At 40.9% G+C, this 20,869-nt stretch overlaps 2 protein-coding genes across 8 annotated transcripts in view; one reads left to right on the forward strand and one right to left on the reverse strand.

Moving 5' to 3' along the window:
* The window catches only part of LOC120409380 (cyclic nucleotide-binding domain-containing protein 2-like), a 93,217-nt gene that overhangs the window by 11,388 nt on the left and 60,960 nt on the right, over nt 1-20,869 (forward strand). For 3 of the 6 annotated variants that reach the window (XM_039547374.1, XM_039547375.1, XM_039547376.1), the window contains 2 exons: nt 1,591-1,718; nt 7,441-7,514. The gene's annotated coding sequence lies outside the window, so the exon portion shown is untranslated. Of the gene's footprint in view, nt 1-939; nt 1,719-7,440; nt 7,515-11,670; nt 11,732-20,869 lie in introns of those variants that run through there. The other 3 variants (XM_039547377.1, XM_039547373.1, XM_039547380.1) reach the window with 3 other exon arrangements.
* IRAK2 (interleukin 1 receptor associated kinase 2) overlaps nt 1,684-20,869 on the reverse strand; it is a 29,347-nt gene continuing 10,161 nt past the window's right edge. For both annotated transcript variants that reach the window (XM_039547368.1, XM_039547367.1), the window contains 11 exons: nt 15,944-16,105; nt 15,398-15,504; nt 13,103-13,297; nt 12,646-12,710; nt 12,018-12,132; nt 9,778-9,887; nt 7,310-7,505; nt 5,869-5,931; nt 3,438-3,638; nt 2,779-3,292; nt 1,684-2,362 (listed from right to left, as the gene is read on the reverse strand). In XM_039547368.1, the coding sequence (XP_039403302.1) occupies nt 2,238-2,362; nt 2,779-3,292; nt 3,438-3,638; nt 5,869-5,931; nt 7,310-7,505; nt 9,778-9,887; nt 12,018-12,132; nt 12,646-12,710; nt 13,103-13,297; nt 15,398-15,504; nt 15,944-16,105 (1,853 nt within the window). In that variant the 3' untranslated portion in view covers nt 1,684-2,237. The remainder of the gene's footprint in view (nt 2,363-2,778; nt 3,293-3,437; nt 3,639-5,868; nt 5,932-7,309; nt 7,506-9,777; nt 9,888-12,017; nt 12,133-12,645; nt 12,711-13,102; nt 13,298-15,397; nt 15,505-15,943; nt 16,106-20,869) is intronic.

Genomic DNA, 20,869 nt, shown 5'->3' on the forward strand with positions numbered 1-20,869 from the left:
TGAAATTAAGAGGCAGCAGGTTTAAAACAAACTGAAGTATTTTTTCACACAACGCAAAGTCAGTCTATGGAACTCTTTGCCAGAGGATGTTGTGAAGGCCAAGACTATAACAGGGTTCAAAAAAGGAACTAGATAAGTTCACGGAGGATAGATCCATCAATGGCAATTAGCCGGATGGGCAGGGATGGTGTCCCTGGCCTCTGCCAGAAACTGAGAATGGGCAACAGTGGATGGATCACTTGATGATCAGATTACCTATTCTGTTCGTGCCCTCAGGGGCACCAGGCATTGGCCACTGTCAGAAGACAGGATACTGGGCTAGATGGACCTTTGGTCTCACCCAGTATGGCCACTCTGATGTTCTTAATGTGTGGATGGACTGCTGTGCCTGAATGGACACTCACTTAAATCTGCTACCAATGCAAGAATGAGGCCTTGCACAATAAAAAGACCAAAGAAAACATACACACCACCTTAGGCAGCTGAAAAGTAGTGGACTGGGGCAGATCATGCAAGTTGACGGTTGGCCTTGCCACACTTTGGTAAGGCAGTATTTGGACAAGGGCAATTAAAAAAAAAAAAAAAAGATATACAGTCTACCACAGTTCCTCCTACCATTGTCAGTTGGCTAGTTTCTTGTAGAAGTCTTCATAGAACTAGGTCCTCAGGAGGGACTTGAATGTGGAGACCTTATCGTACATCTAAGAAAATTACACCTTTCCATAATTCCAAAGGGAAGAATCACATACCAGGCCCAATCCTGCATTCCTTGCTTGCTCAAATTGTAATGGGAGTTTTCCCCAAGTATATATTAGAAGCATCAGGCCCAGAAATAGCAGTTACGCACAGCAGAAAGCTGAGCTATACAGTTCTGAAGGTCCTTTTTCCCCCTATTATAAAGTTTTATCTCCTTATGCTGGATTAAAGGACTCTGTTACAAGGTAAAGAAAAAAGGAATAAAAATGTAAATCATGTTCTTGAGGTTTCCTCTTGAAAATAAATAGGCGTAGCATCCATGCCTTCTATTATAATTTCTAGCTTTTTTCCTCTTCAAAGTGATCACAAACACTGGGCCTAATTCTGAAGCTCTTGATCAAGTGAGCAGGCACACTGAAATCAGCTACTTCACTAGGACTACTCACGTGAGTAAAGGCTTCAAGATCCTGCCCTTTAACTAATTAATCTTTAGCTGATTGTTTTAATCATTGCCTCAGGCCCTTTACAAATCCAAACTCAGTAGTTGCATAAAAAATTAAATAGGTTTTAAATTAAAATATTGAATTATATCAAAATCCAAAATATACATTTACAACAAAAGTTACAGTATGAAACAAGTAACCACATTAATAGCACTTATATAGCATTTTACAAACGTTAGTTAATTCTCAAAACTGCTTAGTGAGGTATTAACCCTATTTTTCAAATGAGAAAATTGAGGCACAGAGAGATTAAATGACGTTCTCAAGGCTACAGAGGGAGTCAGTGTACACCATCTCTCAGTGTACCTGTTTGATACTACATATTCATATATGTACAGTTCCAGAGTGTTCCATCATTGAGATGTAAAATTGTCCAAACATCTGTTTTCAGTGCAATGCAGCTGGAGATGGAATCATACAGAATTCAGAAGAGAACTTTCCTTAAGAAACAAAAACCCACCACATCATCTAGGATATGGAGTGCAATGGAGAATGTGGAATACGATTATATGAAACTAGGTACATTTTTATTTACTTTGTTTTGAAAAAATGAAAATAGTTCCCACTGATCACCCTGTGTATGCTAGATGCAATGGATATTACAGAGTACTGCCAACTAGTATGTAATGAATGCCTGCTGTACATTGTGCAGGATCCTAATTTTTCGTAAAAGAAATATACTGTACACAAATGCTTTATGAAGTGCAGTGCAAAACAGAGCTTGCCCTAAGCCAATTCAGGCAATTGTCTCGGTTTGCCAATTTTTAATTTTTTTCAGCACAGTAAGGCAAGGAGAAAGATGACGATGCTAATTTTTCTGATAATAAAAGTTGCATTCTGCTTTAATCCACACTGTAACAGACATTCTCTTGGAATCACCTGAGATGTGGCTATTCTTTTTCTCCAAAGAGAGTTAACATGTCTGTTGAAAACATACTACTTAACCTTACATGAAGTGTGTGGTTTAGCTTTTACCATTTTGCCACCAGAAAAAGATTCCCAATTTCTTCTTCCAAGATGCCACTGCTGATAATTCAGTCATATCTGAGATTCAAAGAGTTCAGAGCTGTTTAACTTTTGTTCCTCATATAGTAAAATATTTTCCATAAGCTTCTTTTTTTTATCATTGATCTTTATTTCCCAAGAGGTTTCTTTGGCTAATCCTGCAGGGGGGAAAAAAGACCCAAATATTTAGCAAAAATCCATCTCTGGCTAACACACTGATATTACATATAATTTGGGAGAGGAGAAACAATTCTAAATCATTTAAATTTGACTTCTAACAAGAAATTACATTGAAAAACTAGATAATTTTAATTGCCTCTATAAATTAATTGGTAACATCATAACCAAGGAGACAAAATATGCTGAAATGTATAAAAGGAAGGTTTTTCAAAGACTGTAGGTGTGATCTATCAGTCTGTCTAGGCATTTATATTTTGCCTATCACTATGATAGCTGAGCACCTTATATAAATACTGTGGTCGTGGTAACAGGATTGGAGACATTGTGTCATGATAATTTAATGGTCACATATTGAATTATCAGCCTCTCACTCCCAAAAAATACCTAGATTTACCTTGTGAAGAACATGAAGGGTCAAAGTTTGCATTGGTTGAAGAAACCATTCTTTCTGCAGGAGATAACATTTCCAAAGTCTTTTTATTTTCACTGGATGCCACATTTTTTTCTTGGAAGCCACCAGTACATATTTCAGCATTTCTCCCGGAATGAGAGGATGTGGCATTTTCTGGATCAGTACAGCTACTGCTAGGTGGGCCATATGCAGAACCCTCCTCAGGATCCCATACAAAACTACTCGATTCATCCGATTCACAAGGGACCCGTGACATCTGTCCATTGTACATTTCAGGTGGCATGACTCTTAGTAAAGGTGGGGATGAATTTACACACTTCAGAGGCCTTGCTGTTGCACTGTCCTCATTGCTATCACCTGAAGAACCATAATTGTGACTAGCTGTCTCGTCATCTGTTTCTTCTGGGGTATTAATGGAGAATCCAGAAAAAGTGCTGCCTTCAAGAAGGCTGTGATCTCTTATTTTATGTTCAGCCATTTCCATCATTTCATGCACCTGTTCAGAACAACAACATTTGGTAAGCAGTTAGTCAGTGCCCATGTCGTCCTTCTTGGTGGACATTAAAAAAAATAACAAAATCACATTTGGGTGCTGTGGCTTAGACCTTGGTTCTAAGACTAGTAGGGCATACAACACTTACCTCTGCTATGTCAGGATTCTTTTTCCGCAGACAAAGGCAGATGGCAGTGGCAAAGTGAACAGCAATTTCTGATGGCAAGTGTCCCACCTTCCTGTCTAGATATTTACAGCATATTTCCTTGGCAGCAAGATTTTCAAAGGTTTTGTGCTTGGAGCATGAACTTGCTTTTGCTGTTTGAATTTCATCAGCAATTACATCTTTCTGTTCAAGAGGAAGAGATACACTGGTGAAGATGAAAATGATTTGTCAAAGGAAAGTATTCATTCCTATCCAACCCTTTAAGAACTTAAGAGACTCCCTGAGTACTTGCCATACCCTGTGTAATGTGCTGGCTAGTGTATGCATACTAGTGCTCCCTAGTGACTGGCTTACAAAAGATAAAAGCCAGAGGAAATTCTCCTTTAGCTCGAATGGTAGAAATCTGTGTTTTAACAGCAGAGAGTCTGATATTCTGTGCTTCATGAGGTCTGTATGCATGCAGGCAATGCTTCATTATACCAGGCTCCAGCAGTTCCAGGCAGGCCTCTCAATATTATCAGGCCAGTGACAAAAAAAATCAGTGCAATGTACAATATCCTAAGTGTGTTAATTAGCTTTTCTAAACATCTATCAGCAAATCAGAAACCTCTTGTCCCTGCTAATGAACTTATCACTGAGACTTGTCATCTCCTTCACTTTTGGAATCTATTAGAAAGCTGCTGAAGCATTTAGCAAGGATTGAATGAAAAGGCGAGGGTTCACTTCCTTCCCCTCTTACTCTATGTTTCAGGGGCATGACAGCACAAAAGGAAAGTACCACATGTGCAAGGGAATACACAAGGTCTGTTTTTATTCACACAAAAAGCATTCATTTTGTCACAACTGGATGAACCTGGCCCAAATTTATTTTGAGTTTGTTAAAGTAATTTCCACAACTCCAAGTACATATTCAGTGATGTGTCTGTGTACAAAATACTGGTGAATACACCTAGCCATAAATACAGTACATTAGCCCATTATGATTCACCTTCTACTTACGTTTCACTATTCAGTGCACATCTTCCTGGTTCAAGAATATGAATAGTCACAATTTCAAAACAGCTGCTGCCTCTAAATATGTGGGTATCTAAACACTAGTGATGTTGCAGCAGCTCATACACAATCAGGAGCAATATTAAAACTGGAGCATTCATTCTGCTCTTATTGAGGTCAGCTGGAGTTTTGCCACTGACTTCTATGGAACCAAGGTTTGGCCTCTACACAACTCTTTAGGAGTTATAAATTTGACAGTATTACTCCTGCAGGAATTCTGTGCTAAAAAAAATTAAAAATTCTGCCCACAATATTTTAAAATTCTGCATATTTTGTCAAAACAACACAATATAACCACTCCAGTCTCAATTATTTTGGTAATTTATTTCAAAATACCTGTCAACAAGTATGTCAACAACACACACAATAACAAAAAAGATTCCCCTGGAGTACAGAGTTAAAGAAACCCCTATGACAAACCAGTTCCAGTTGTGCGGTGCTGGAGAGGGCTGCGTGGGGCCCCCAGAGCCCAGACATCCACATTCCCCCCTCCCCGAGCCCAGCTGTGGGGCACCCCCAGCTCAGACACCCACACCCCCTTCCCCAGTGCCCAGCCATGGGGATACCCCGGAGCACAGACACTCGCACTCCCCTCCTCCCAGAGCCCAGCCATGGGGCACCCTCCAGCCCAGACACCAGCACACCCCTCCCCATAGAGCCCAGCTGCGGGGCACCTACAGAGCCCAGATACCCACACACAAAGAACTCTCTCTGTCTGCAGAATCATCCTGTTGCTCCCAGGATTCCCAGCTGGGGAGGCTGAGGCTCCCCGGACCCTCCCCCACTCCCTCCCCCCTTAAATCAGAACTTTTTAGGGAACTGGTTGTTAAGATTTTGGCAGCTCATCACTGCCCACACACCCTTCCCCCAGACCCTAACTATGGGGCACCCCAAGAGCCCAGACACCTGCACCCCCTGAGCCTTTAGAGATACCCCCACACACAGCTTCTTTACTGTCCTGCCAGGGGACATAGTGTGGTGCGGCCCTGCCCTTCCTCACCCTTTGCCAGAGCTGGGTCTCCTGGGATCTCTCCCATCCCCAGGATAATGAGATTAAGCTGGGTACCCAGAGCATGCAGAGCCTCCATCCCCGCCAGGCTGAGTGTTTTGCTCACTGCGAATTGGGCTCTGCAGAGTCCATCAGCCCCTAGTGGCGGTCAGAAGCTCTGCAGCCCCAATTCTGTGGGAGAAACATGGAATTCTGCGCAAATTCTGCGTTGTGCAGTGGTGCAGAATTCCCCCAGGAGTACAGCATGCAACAACTCTGTATTTGGTTTTGCATTCAAACTAATTTCATTATAGTAGCACTGTTTGCAAGGGTTACACTAGGCCAGTGTTGTTTATTTTGCTTCTCCCTTACCAGATAAATAGGGGTTCTTCCTTCATCCATTGCCTTAGTGCCCGTCAGCATCTCTGCTAAAACCTAGAGAACATTTTTATAGGTAAGACAATTTATCTAGATGGCTTCTTCTAAAAAAATTGGACATTGTAACAAAAGGAATATTTACCCCTTAGAGCATTTTAAGCTATTTTTCCTACATTCTTAGACAAGATAGGCACAAACCAACACTCTAGATCTGAATAACCTTTGAGAGACTTTGGAACCAGGTACAGATCCAAATCCAAATTTTGTGGCTTGGCCCTATCTTTATATATTACACTGTAGGGGCTGTAGAAGGTCATTCTGTTCTATAGGGTTCACTGAATAGATGTAACAATAACCTATATAAAAATGAAAATTTAAAGTATAACTTGAATTTTAAAAAATGATGTTGTAGGCCATCATATTTATTCTCTCTCAGTGACTTTTATACCATGCTTGCTGAGTTTTCAAATCAAAAGATGATTTTTCCAAAGTCCAATATTGCAAATTGAACAAGGGAACTGAGAACTAAATTATGGTTTTTCTGCTTCTTCCACCATAAGCAGTAATAAAGATTTTGCAGCTACAATGTAGTGATAATTTTGTAGATGTTGCATAAAGCAGAGTATAATCCAGATCACTCTAACCCACATTGTATTGGATTTGGAGGATGAACAGGATTAAAAACGTGTTTGCAACATTCAGTGAAGTCAGCACATATGACTTGTACACACAGACAAAACTGGAATCTTTACTGAATACGGGGGTAACATGTTCACATATCCGTTTTTCTGACTATAAGCACCTGACAATACTATATGGTACTTAATTGATCATAACCAAACTTTTGAGATTATATGTCATACTCTGACCTTGAATGTGTGTGGATGGCTCTCTAACAAGATACAATGCACTACCTAAACCTATATTCATCATGGATTACTTCAACAGGGTTTCCCCCTCTCCTTTCACATGTGTTGATATGAAGGAGTATCAACTGGTTTCTTGGGAGACAAAGTAGGAGGAATACCCTTGGGAAGATCAGGGATCCAGACCAAGGATCACAGGACTTGGGTACACCACAAGCTGGGAAGCTTTTTCTGATGATGTTAAACTTTTTTTTGTTCCTATTTATAAACACTAAACTCTGCAGAAAAGATCTTGTAGACTGCAACTGGGTTTTTCCCAATAGCCATTCCATCGAATTATGTGATCCAAATGGGAGTCGCATGTATACGTTTCAGGGCAGAATTTGGCTTTCTTGCATTGGTTATTATTGAATGGATATTAAATGTCCAGCTGATCTGAGTGTCTTATGTTTGAAAAACTTGATCAGATATATGAGAAATAACTATGTGCACAGAATATAACCCAATATCTACAAACTGTAATAGCAAAGGTTTAAAAAGAAAGAAAGAAAGAAAGAAAGACCACTTACTATTCCACAACCAAAGATGTCAATTTTTTGTGTTAGCTGTCCATGCCTGACAAAATCTTCTGGCAGATAAGTGAGGGAAGCTTGTAAAACTTTGGTTTTCATCATAGCATAGTCTGATTTTTTTTCTACAGAATATAGTCGGAGACCTGAATGTCCAAGTTTTGGTGTGAAATTTTCATCCAGCAAAACATTGGAGCTGCATGAAGTAAGGCAAATACCAATAGTGATCAATCTATTCACACCTGAATGCAGAGTCTTATGGTAATATGTGATTTTAGAAAGTACATTTAAGAGCTTCTTTATGCAAATTCTCTTTTAGATTCTTGTATGTTGAAAGGGATAGTGAATAGAGGTATAAATCAAGCTTTAGTAAAGCTATCATAGACCAGAATTTTTTTTTTTTTAAATAAAGTTAGACAATAGCAGTGTTTTCCTCCCATCTAATCTAATTCTACATTTTTTTGTTGTATACATTTTATTGTTTGTTAGCAAATATATAGGGTCATATTCATTCCTGGTCTAAGTTCCTCAAAAACCATGGGTCATCAGGGATTAATTTGGTCCATTTGATTTTTAGTTAAACAATTTTACGGACTATAGGGAACTCCTCTGTTGAAGAAACCTGAAATTGTTGTTTTTTTTTCCTCATTCTCTGGAAAGATCACAGTGTGTCAGGCAAATCCTGAGTTATTTTCTCAGCATTTACTCAGTCCAAATTCTGCGACCACAGTGGACTCCAAATGACCTCAAAATGAGTTTTGCCTCACCAGAACTGAGTAAGGAACTCAGGACATGACTCCATGATATAAAACAAAGCAAAAAGACCAGCATTTCTGTAATTTAAAACCTTTCTGCCATCACAAAGAACAGGAGCACTCTGCTTTCCAGCTGCATGTGAATACAAAAAGCATTGCCTGACAAAATTGGAAATGCATTTTTTCTGATTATTACAGGAAAAGCATATATTAGTCACAGGTTATACCATGAAAGGCCACATGCTGTAGGGCACAAACAAATGCACATTTTGACCTAATAGATTAATAGATTCTTAAGCCAGAAGGAACCATTGCGATCAAGCCTGACCTCCTGGATAACACAGGCTGATGGACTTCCCTGAATTAATTCCTGTTTGTACTAAAGCATATCTTAGAAAAACATCCAATCTTAATTTAAATATTGCCTGTGATGAGACTCAACACAACCCTTGGTAAGCGTTTCCAGTTAATTACCCTCACTGTTAAAAAAGTGCACTCTATTTTCCGTGTGAAAGTTTCTAGCTTCAACTTCCAGCCATTGAATCTCACTATATCGTTGTCTGCTAGACTGAAGAGCCCATTATCAAATTTCTGTCCCCTAAGTAGGTACTTACAGACTGATCTAGTCACCCCTTAGATCTTTTTCATCTGGAATTCTAGGATTCTATGAACACCAGTGGGAGAAGAACATTGGAGAGTGGAGTTAAATAGATGGTTGAGCACAATGAGGAGCTTATGGTAGTCTGAGGAAAAATCAGCTGTCTTTGAACTTGTATTCCTAAACCCTGATCAAACTTGGAAACACAAAGGTTAAAAAGAACTAACAGAATGTGTATTTTAAGGCAAAGCTGTAAACATTATTTTGTATAAGAGTAAAGCCGGGTCTATGCACAAATTTAATATTAATTTAAGTATGTCAGATAGGGATAAGGGCTTTTGTTTTGTTCTGTTTTAAATCAAAATAGCCAAATCAGTATAACCCTTGTGGGGTTACAGTTACAGCAGTAACAAAGTGCCTTATACTGATACAACTTATTCCCGTTCCCATATAGGAGTAGTTGTACCAGTATAAACACCTTTATAGTGATATAACTGCATGCACACTAGAGGGGTGGACGGTGGTACCACTTTAACTCTATAGTTAAGGTGGTACAACTTTCATGTACAGAACAGCCCTAAGACTTTTTCAGGGAACAAACAACTTTCAGCAAGATAGATGTGGATGAGAGCATGAGGCAGCAGTTACACAGTACCCTTCTTCGGATGCAAAAGAAGAAAGAAGAAAAAGTGAAGAAGGATAAAAGCTGCTGCTGCAAAACTACTGTTAGTCTATAATATATGCCACACATTTGCTGCTTCTACAGAACCAGACTAACACGGCTACCCCTCTGATACTTTCCAATACTGGAATGTTATGGGGAATATTTGAAATTTGACATATGGGGGGAAATGGAAGGGAATGTGCTCAAAAAACCACTTCAGAAGAATATACTTTTACCACATTAAAAAAAAAAAAAAGAAAAAGATGTAAATGAAATGTGGAGGGGAGACATCTAAAAGAGCAAGAGATAACAGGAGCAGATGTGTATGGGGAATGATTCCTAGCTCATATGCAGACTGGAAGACTTTCAGACATTTCTGTTTTTTGAAATTCTGGAAAACACAGTTGAATGACAGAGAGTTGCAGATATGTCGATAAGCCAGCAACCCTACCTCTTGACATTCCCATGCAGAATCCCAAAGTTATGGAGATACTGTATGGCTCGGATAAGTCCTATAGAAATTGTGATGCGTTTCTCCCATGTTAATGGCATGGAACCAACCTGGAAGAAAAGGAGGAAGAGGGTTGGTATGTTTTTCTTTTTATGGAAAGAAGCATAAAACAGTGTTAGTTTTACAAGCAAGAGCTTCTCCTTCCCTCACTGTAGGCATTGGCAAAACACTCACTAACCTAACTGGAAGCAAGATGGGGTAAACAAATCTCATGCTTCAGGGCAGAAACCACTTATTTGGGGGTCAGAAAGGAATCCTTCCACCCTCCGCATATAGCACTGCATACTCGGCGTGGTGCATTACATGATGACGGTACAGGTGAGGCAGAGATCACTTTCCACTGGAACACATGGTACTGGCCACTGCTGGAGGCAGGACACTCATCGAATCTGGTTCAGTAAATCCTATGTTCCTATTGAAGAATTCACAAGGGTCCTTTCCATTGCCCTGCTAGTTCCCCTGCACAGTGCTCGAACAATGAATTTGAGCATCTCATAAGCTGTTCCCCCTAAAGCAGCTGACTTCATACTGTATTTGAACACTGGACTCTGACACAACCAAACACTGTACAGTAACTCCTCACTTAATGTCCTCCCACTTAACGTTTTGAAGTTACGTTGCTGCTCCATTAGGGAACATACTCATTTAAAGTTGTGCAATGCTCCCTTATAACGTCGTTTGGCTGACTTTACATGGGAGCATTGCACAAGTTACTCTTCTCCACCTCCTCCCCCTCCTTTCCTCCCTCCCAGCACTTCCCCCGCTGCCAAACAGCTGTTTGGCAGCGCTTAGGACTTTCTGGGAGGGAGGGAGGGAGGGAGGGAGTGGGGAAGCTTCCCTCCCCCCAGCAGGCAGGTCCACCCGGAATGCAAGGACTTTAGGGGCTGCAGGGCCCTGGGTTAAGGTGGCTCCGGGGCCCTGGCCTGCATCTCTAAAGCCCCCTTCGGAATGCGGCCCTGTGAGCACGGGCCGGAGGACTCAGGAGGAGCAGGGGCAGCCGCGCAGCCAGCGGCTGGAGAGAAGCAGTGCTTTCCCCTTCAAAGCCAGCTGGAGAGAAGCGGCGCTTTGAAGGGAAAAGTGCCACTTCTCTCCGGCTGCTGGCTGCCCCTGCTCCTCCTGAGTCCTCTGGCCCGTGCTCGCAGGGCCGCATTCCAAAAGGGGCTTTAGAGATGCAGGCCAGGGCCCTGGGGCCCCCTTAGCCCAGGGCCTTGCAGCCCCTAAAGCCCCTGCGTTCCGGGTGGCCCTGCCTGCCCCCGGGGGAGGAGGGAGAAGGAAGGGCAGCTTCCAGAATCGCGGCTCCCAGAATCGTGGCCATGGGGGCAGTGCCGCACTGTGCAGAGCCACCTATACCCCCCCTGCACCAAACAGGAGCTGCCCCAGGTAAGTGCTCTGCACCTTCTGCCTGACCCAGCCCTGAGCGCCTTCCCGCACCCCCACCCTGAGTGCCCTCCCACACCCTAACTCCCTCCCAGTCCCTGCACCCCCAGCTCTGAGCCCCAGGGATAAGCCAGGGGCACCTCCCCACCACAGTACAGTACTGTACAGTATATAATGCCTTTTGTCTGCCCCCCCCCCCCGCCCCAAATTTCCTTGGAACCTAACCCCCCGCATTTACATTAAATCTTATGGGAAAATTGGATTTGTTTAACATCGTTTCACTTAAAGTTGCATTTTCAGGAACATACAATGTTAAGTGAGGAGTTACTGTAGTTGATTTTACAATGACATATTGCCAAATCTAATGCATAAAGTGCTGTATAGCTGCACATTTTTACAGCTTTCTTTTTCTTAAGACAGAAGCTGCATGGCAGAAACTCTCAGTAAAGATGGCCTGCCTCGTGGCAGAAAACAGATTTATTTGTATGTAAAAAGACTTGCAGCCTTTCCAATACTTGTGAGTGATGTATGTTCATGCTCCTTTTTTCTTCTGCTAATGATTCACATGGTGGGGGAGGAAAGGAAAAAAGAGAAGCTACCCTTCCTGTGGGAAAGGTAAAGAAGAGATACTCTCCGCCTTAGTATTGGCAAGGATGTGTTGAATTCTCCTAGAAAATGTGAATATAGATCTTTCCCAAATTGCAGGAATATTACATAAGACCCAAAGAACATAGCAAAATTTTTCAAAGAGATACAAATGATTTTCATACAGTACTTTGATAGGACCCAAAACCTCTGCTTACTTGACACTGTAGTCTGTTTTCAAGTGATCCATTATCCATGTAGGGGTATATCAGACAGTGATATCCACTTTCTAGCGAGAAACCCACTAGTTGTAAAATGTTAATGTGACAACACCTGAAGCCAAATATCAACAAATATTAGCAAGTAAAATAAAAATAAACAGAAACAATTTAAAATTCCAGTGCTGGATCAAACTGACAACATATAGACTAGACTGTGTACTGACTCCTCTCCTTGGGAGCACAGCGGCACAGCAGAATTACAATTGTTGCACATCAAGGCTAACAATGCAGCAGAGAGGAAGTGGGGCTATAGTGCCATCCCCTTCCACACTAAGTAGAGGGGATGCTCAGCTGCAGAAAGGAGCTGCCCTGGACCTGCTTAAGGAATGGCACTGTGGCTCCACTCCCCCAGCAAATAGGTGAACTTTGGAGGCAATGGAGGCATGCTGCTTCCCAGAGCTCCTGCTGGGTCAGTACAGATCCACACCATCCTCAATACAGTGCAGTGTCTACAGGGCAAAATTTAGCCCTTAACACAGATCAAATTATTTCTTGTTATTTTGTAAAACATCTATTAATCCCCAAACAGACTGTGACCAGAACCAATTTCCAAACAGCTACTTACCGAAAGCAAATCTGTACTTCTGTATGAAAGAATCTTCGTGTTGAATTCTGGCTTGTACATTCCATCTGTGAAAAACACCACAAAAATGCACTAAAATCAACTGTCACAGGCACTGACTTCATTAAAACTAGAACCAAAACATTTTTTATATGTAGAATAGCAAATAAATAACTAAAGGCTTTATCCTGCTAACAATTATGCATGCAGGTAACTACTCACATTAGTAGTCCCATTGAAGTCAATAGGACTACTCATGTGGATAAAAGTTCTCATGCATAAATGTTTGTGGGATCTTGCTTTAAACTAGACATCATTTACCCTCCTAAAAATACCAGAGTGCAGAATTTCTGATTACTAGTCTGTGGTGTATTAAATTATAACTGTTAATGTTTAGGGGGAGGTTAAATGATTCCCTTTCAAACATAAATGAAGAAAAGGAGGAAGGGTAGGTACTTGCCTCTTTGAGCCTTTTAATGACGTATACTGCATTGTGTCTCTGACCTTTGTAGACCTCAGCAAAAATACCTTCATTAATTCGGTTCTCCTCACTGAAACCATTGGTAGCATTTATCACTTCCCCCTGGGTCCACAAAAGGCTCCCACTAGGGAGATCAGCAATCGATTCCTGCTGAGGAGTGGAAGAACCACAGGGCTAGAAATAAATTAAAAAAAAAGTTTATCTCCCTGGAACAACGGATTTCTCTCTTTGCTAGGGACTTTAAGGGCCTTTTAAACACAGCCAAGTCATAGGACCCAGTTACCACACAGGTCCAAGGCCAATTACTAGTGAGGATAGGCTCTGAGAAAACTAGTCCTGTATTTCTAACATAGGCAAAACTCCCTTTGTCTTCTAGGACTCCAGGATGTGAGTCCTATATGGATATCCCCTGAATTAGAAAATTCACATGCAAGATTCCTTTCAGCCCTGTCGGTGATGTGTTGACATCCCTACTGAGTTCATTTTCTACTCCACAATTTATTTTCCACAATAGCAAAATAAACCAGGGTTGTGTGAAATTGTGACTGCTCTTCTACACGATCAGTACCTACGTTTTTCACAATTCAGTTTTGGTAGTTTTGCTGTTGTGAGAAATTTTGCACAATGGGAGATTTTGCATTGAACACAGTTGAAAATGTGAATTTTGTTGTAGGCACAGACTTTGCTTGTAAAAGAGGTTTAGTTTGGATTGAAATGTTGCCCATTTTGGGGACAAATTTCACTCCTTTGCCTCAAAAATGGGTCCTTCTTCACTGAAAAATATCCTATTTCCAAGTGAAACATTCTTAAACTTTTTGTGAATTTTTTTGTGAAAGGGCAGTTTTAGAGTTTACAAAGATATGTAAATAAGCTCAGCTATGGAGTGTTTTCAGTTACATTGCTAAAGTTTCACCCAGCTATAAAATAAACATTTTAACCATCTACTTTGGCTTGTTCTCAATAAATAGCTTAGCAAGTTGGATTTTTTAAAATGATCAGATGTTTATTTAAAGAATTAATAGCATCAGGAGTGACACTAAAGGTATGTCTACACTGCGATAAAAGATCTGTGGCACAGCTGTGCCTGGCCTGTGTCAGCTGACTCGGGCTCGTGGGGCTATAAAATTGCAGCATAGACGTTGGGGCTCGGGCTGGAACCTGGGCTCTGGGACCCTCAGCACACATAGGATCTCCGAGCCTGAGTGTTTACACTGCAGTTTTATAGCTCCACAGCTCAAGCCCAGTCAACTGACCCCACCCAGCCGCAGGTCTTCTATTGCAGTATAGACATACCAAAAGTCAAGTTACAAGAACCATCAATCCTCATGCTTCAGGGCATAAATTGATCATCAGCTGGATCAAGAAGAAATATTCTCCATGTTATACATTAAATATTGTAGTTAGGTGCTTGATAGGAGCTTTACACCTACTTCTGAAGCATCTGGCATTGACTGCAAAATTATTTTGTTCTTCCAGTCCAGTATCGGTTCCAGTTTGGCAATTCCTGTGTCTGTTTTTTACTGAATGAATGGCTCCATTTGATATTATAAGTCCCAATATGTACGAAGGAAGAAATAGCTTAAATATTAGTGTGCAGCTCCCACACCCCATGCCTGATAAATCTGTTCAACATACAAAGATGCAAAACACTAACTCCCCAGCAAGGAGCTTTGGAACCATTGTATTTATGTACAGCAGTCTCCTCCTCTGGTTGGAACACTTGTATCATGTTATATTGGACATTACCAGTGAGGTTTAAAGGTTTAAAATGGAACGTGCTTCAAAATTTTTAGAATCTAGTGGGAAATATTGATTAAAGTGTAAACTCTAAATAAAAAAAAAAAAGAGTCCCCAAATTAACCACACTTAGGAACTTTTCTTAAACTTCTAAAAATAAATATCCCACCCTTACTTCCATGTCTGGTGTGATCACAGCACAATACAATGTGAAAAGCACACTTTACTGAGCTGCATCAGAATTCTCTCATAATCAGTTGCCATCCAGATTCGTTTCCCATACCTGACTTTGTAATATGCAATAGAATTAATAAGCATAGTTCTTCTCAGAGGTTGAAGTCAGCAGAGTCAGCACAAGTTCTTCAAACAATACTTGTGTAAGTGAGATCCAAATTAGGCACCATGTTTTCAAGAGATATACAGTTTATGCAGGTAGAAGGATGCACACAAATTCCTTTTAATTAAAGGAACACAGAATGGCATGAAAGGCAATTTTCACGGTCATCAGAAAATTGGGGTTTAAACTATGAGGTTTACCTTCACACTCGATGAACAAGGAGGATTTGATTGTAGGGAGTGCATAAGGTCCTCTGGGGGAGGTAGTGGATAGGGGAGTGAGTCTGAGATTCCTCCAGAAACTGGATCTGAAAATGACATTAACAGCGATGGGGAAATGAATTATTTTTGTGATACTAAAAGTATGACTAGTTCAGTTTCTGTGATTGTTTTCTCAAGTCCCCTAAACCAGTTGACAGCCTGTCAGGACTAGGCACATTGTTCTTCTAGCTCACCCTAACAGGGTGGGACTCTTTAGTTCTAGCTCAGGGATATAAAATGTTCAGTCTTTTGAAGACAAGAGAGAGAGGGAGAAAGTGGACGTCTTGCCAGGAAAACATCAGGAACAGACAGCTCAGGAGGAAGTTCAGAGCATTGTTACATAAGCAGGAATAAAGGCAAACCACAGGAAAGGGTGAGTTTGCATCATAATACAGTGTGTCTATGCTGTGTTGGGAGTGCGAATCGTCCCAATCTACACATTCATTCTACCATTAAAACAAATATATCTCATGTTATTTTACTTACTAGGTGCTGCTAACACATGCAAATGTGGTAAGTCTGGTGATGGTCCAATCTCATTTTCTTTGGCTTTATTTTTGTTTTCTGTGGGATAACAGGGTATGTTCTCCTGTTTAGGTGACTCTAATGGCACTCTGGCAGGATTAGTAATATTAGAGACTGATACCCCTGCAAAACAAACAAGAAAAAAAAAACCAAACCATACAGCCACACTGAGAAAATGAGCTCTTAATCTGAGACAAAATGTCCTAAAAATGACTTAGTACATTATCATTAAAAATGCTTAGTCAGAGTGTAACATGTTTTTATTTAGTTAATTTAATTTAAATATAAGAACAGTCATAGTGGGTCACACCAATGGTCCATCTAGCCCAGTAGCCTGTCTTTCAACACTTGCCAATTCCGACACTTGCTTTGGAGGGAATGAACAAAACAGGCAATCATCAAGTGATCAGTGCCCTGTCATCCACTTTTGGCCATCAGAGGCTATGAAAATCCAGACCATAGGGTTGCATCCCTGACCATCTTGGCTAATAGATGTTGATAGACCTATTCGTCATGAACTTATCTAATTCTTTTTTGAACCCTGTCATAGTTCTGGCCTTCACAACATCCCCTGGCAATGAGTTCCACAAGTTGATTGTACATTGTGAGAAGAAGTATTTCCTTTTGTTTTTTTTAAACCTGCTGCCTATTAATTTCATTGGGTGACCCCTGGTCCTTGTGTTATGTGAAGGAGTAAATAACACTACCTTACTCACTTTCTTCACACCGTTCACTATTTTATAACCCTCTATCATATCCCCCCTTAGTCATTTCTTTTCCAAACTGAAAGGTTCCAGTCTATTTAATCTCTCCTCCTATGGAAGCTGTTCCACACCCTTAATCATTTTTGTTGCCCTTCTTTGTACCTTTTCGAGTTCTAATATATCTTTTTTTGAGACAGTGACAAGAACTGCACGCAGTATTCAAGGTGTGAGCGTACCATGGATTTATATTGTGTCATTCTGATATTATCTGTCTTATCTATCACTTTTCTAATGGTTCCTAACATTCTGTGAGCCTTTTTGACTGCCTCTGCACATTGAATAGATGTTTTCAAAGAACTGTTCACAAAGACTTCAAGATCTCTGTCTTGAGTGGTAACAGCTAATTTAGAACCCATCATTTTGTGTGTATAGTTGGAATTATGTTTTCCAGTGTGCATTACTTTGCATTTGTCCACATGATTTAGACTTAATAAGTATTACTGAGGATGAATAAAAAGTGATTTTTGAAACAACAGTATTTCATAGTCATCACCATGCATAACTTGGTCCTTAAAAAGATAAGTTAGCAATAATAATATATTGCTCTTATCATTCATCCAAGGATCTCAAAACACATTAGGTACATTAGTTAAACCTCACAGCACCCCTGTGAGATAGTAGTGTATTGTTATAGCTATTTTATGGATGGGTAAACTGAGGCACAGAATTTCAGTGACATGCCCAAAAAATCACACAGCCAGTCAGTAGCAAAGGTAGGAACAAAACCAAGGAATCCACGCACTAACTTTTGCATCTCTTTATATGTCCCTTGTGGAATAAGTCCTATAGAACATACTAGAAAATGATTACTTTTTTGTAGTCTTTTCAAATCATTGTATAGATTTGAATAGAGAATTATGCTCCAGTTTTAGAATTCCATAAGATAGTTCATAACCTGAAGAGAAAGAGTCTAATTCTTTATTAAATTTCATAGGATCTGAGAATAATTTCTACAGACCACTGTTGGTTTCCTCCTATTAAATATTGTGAGACTTTTCTGGTAAGATGCAGGGGTAAATCATCATCTTGATCAGGGCCGGCTCCAGACCCCAGTGCGCCAAGCGCGCACTTGGGGCGGCGTGCCGCAGGAGGGCGGCAGGCAGCTCCGGTGGACCTCCTGCAGACATGCCTGCAGACGGTCCGCTTGTCCCGCGGCTCCGGTGGAGCATCCGCAGGCATCCCTGCGGGAGGTCCACCGGAGCCGCGGGACCAGCGGACCCTCCGCAGGCACGTCTGCAGGAGGTCCACCGGAGCCGCGGGACCGGTGACCGCCAGAGCGCCCCCCCCCCCGCGGCGTGCCGCCCTGCGTGGAGCTGCGCAATTCCTAGAGCCGCCCCTGATCTTGAGGTACAGAGAGAGACTATGCCATACCCATAGTAATTATTATTTGGGGTGGATCACCCCCTCACATCACAAAAAATGTATGTGCAAAGAAACCCTCTCAGGGTTTTTATGAACAATGTGTAAAACAATAGTAATGCTTTGCTCTTATACAGCTTTCTTCCCAACATGTTTTACAAAAGAAGATCAGTGTCATTTTCCCCACTTTATGACTGGGGAAAACTGAGGCAGAGAAAGGTGAAGTGGTGTGCCCAAGGTCACACAGCAAGTCAGCGGCAATGCCAGGAAGAGGGTCCTCGTCTTCTCCCCCCAACTCCAAGACATTACTCTACTGGATTACACCTACCTCTTCATTGATATTCTTTTTTAAATGAGAAACTAAGATTAAACAAGTGTCTTCACAAACCACATTGAAGGGGAAACAACCCCATTAGATGATATTGGGGTAACAGACTGAACATGAAATGATTTAATATTTACTCTGGCAAAAGATCCAGGGTAAAAATTTCAAGGGCACCTAAGCAATCTAGGTGCTGAAGTCCCATTGGTTGTCAATGAGCGATCAGCTCTTAAATGCCCAAGAGGCTGATCCAAAGCCCAGTGAAGTCACTGGAAATACTCCCATTAACTTCAGTGGGGTTTGGATCAGGTTCTAAGTCACTTTTGAAAATAAGACAGTCTCTTAAGTCATTTAGGGCTCTTGAAAATTTTACCTCTGAGGGCCAAATTCTGCTCTTACATTGTCATATATCGAGAGTCACTGGATTTATTCTAGATTAACCTGTGAAACTGAAAGAACTTGGCCCCAAATTTCAAAAGGTACGAAAATCCTGCTCTCATTAAAGTCACTTGTTTTTGGTGAAAGCAATAGTAGGACCACAATCCTTTATTGCCAATTATTTATTTCACTTTGTCCTGTGAATGTATCACAAAGGCTTAGAGAATTATTGTGTATCTCAGCAGTTCCTTATTGTTGTGAAGTGATCGCATGGAACATCAAACTCATATATCACCAATGAAACACGTACCACGGCATGGTATATCTGACTTGCCTTGAGAGGGTGTTATGTGTTAGGTTATTCCTAGTTTAGGTCACACTTTTTAAAAAAAACAACAGTGCTCTAGACCAGGGTGTCATCTTGTGATATTTTTCATCTCATTCCATTTCCAAAATACGCACTTCAGGTGAAAACAGGAAATCACAGCTGGCTAACACATAGCAGAAGTAGACAAGTTGGTCAGCAAGAAAAAAAAAAAAAGAAACCCAAACTCAACCGGAAAGTGTGTGGTTTCGAAGCCAGTATGAACGTAAAGGCTGAGCTAATTTATACAGAACTCAGGATGCAAGAAAGGATTGTCTATATGTTTGTGGTTCTTAGGTGACTTGTTGATCCTGTGGTATAATTCTCACTGTGTGCCCAAGAAGACTAAGGGCATACCTACACTGCCCTGCAGCTTGGAATAAGGGGTTGTAAACAGCAGCATGCACTCATGTGTTGCAATATAACTCTCCTGGGGGGACACTGCTGGTGTGAACTTAAAGATCCCAAGTTTTCATCGTGCAGGGTAGCCATGCCCTGAGGTTTAAATCCCACAGCAGACATCCATGAACACTTATTTCTTTTACCTTTACGTTTATAGCAACAGGTTAGAGTGGGTATATTATCCTTTTCAGAGTAGCAGCCGTGTTAGTCTGTATCCGCAAAAAGAACAGGAGTACTTGTGGCACCTTAGAGACTAACAAATTTATCTGGGCATAAGCTTTCGTGGGCTACAGCCCACTTCATCAGATGCATAGAATGGAACATATATAGTAAGAAGCCCTCAGATTCTTCTAACTTACAAAAAAAAACCACCTGAATTGGGGAACACCTTTGCTCACTGCACCAACAGATCCTGCACTAAGTACAGGTTGGATGAAACTGGGAATCAGGCCTCAAAGAGCAAAACATGGAGTACTGTTAAGAGTACATTAGATGCAGACAAGTTATCAGCGTACAGAAATTTGAAGGACAAAAGCATCCTCAAGGGAAAGAAGGCATTACTTTATACAATTAAATAAGGCATATGTAGGAGCAATGGGATGGAATTAAGGTAAGAAAAGAAGGGGAAAATTTAGGCTAGCAGGAAAAGCTTTCTGACAATGGGGTGTATTAGAGTGTGAAAGGTTTTCCCAGGGAAGTAGCTGGAAACTCATTGCATGGGAGATTTAAAACTACAATGGACAATGCACCTGGAAATGCCCTGCCTGGACTAATGATTTTTGGGTCAATATGGCATCTTGCACCGATTTTACTAAATATGAAAATTATTTTCTTTTTTATAAAAAACCTGGAAGCACCAATATGAGATTTATTTTACCACACTATTATAATAGGTTATTTTATCTTAAAGATGGTTTATATCAGCAGTACAAACCAGCCTTCTTTTTAATTTTGAAGTCAGATAATATATTTGCGTTTTACTTAGTAGTGGCTGTATCTGAAACAACTAGGAAACAGGATGTTTCATTTATAATTTCATACTTCTTCATAAGTATGAAAACCAAAGGCCCAGCACATCAGTGGAAGTAGGATGTGGCCCTAGAGTTCTGCAGAACTAGGCAGATTCACTTTAGAGGCACATCTTTGGTTTTAATCTGCCTGGCTCTTGCCCTAAGTTTTTCTTCACTTCCAGATTTGAATGAAACCAAGCACTCAGTCTGAATGTCAGACTAATCTATTGTTTCCTCTGGCACTGTCAGAACCACATGAAACCGTAAGTTTTATGGGGTTTCAATGTG

The sequence above is a fragment of the Mauremys reevesii genome, linkage group 7 (assembly GCF_016161935.1).
Source record: "Mauremys reevesii isolate NIE-2019 linkage group 7, ASM1616193v1, whole genome shotgun sequence".
In the NCBI taxonomy this organism is placed as follows: domain Eukaryota; kingdom Metazoa; phylum Chordata; order Testudines; family Geoemydidae; genus Mauremys; species Mauremys reevesii.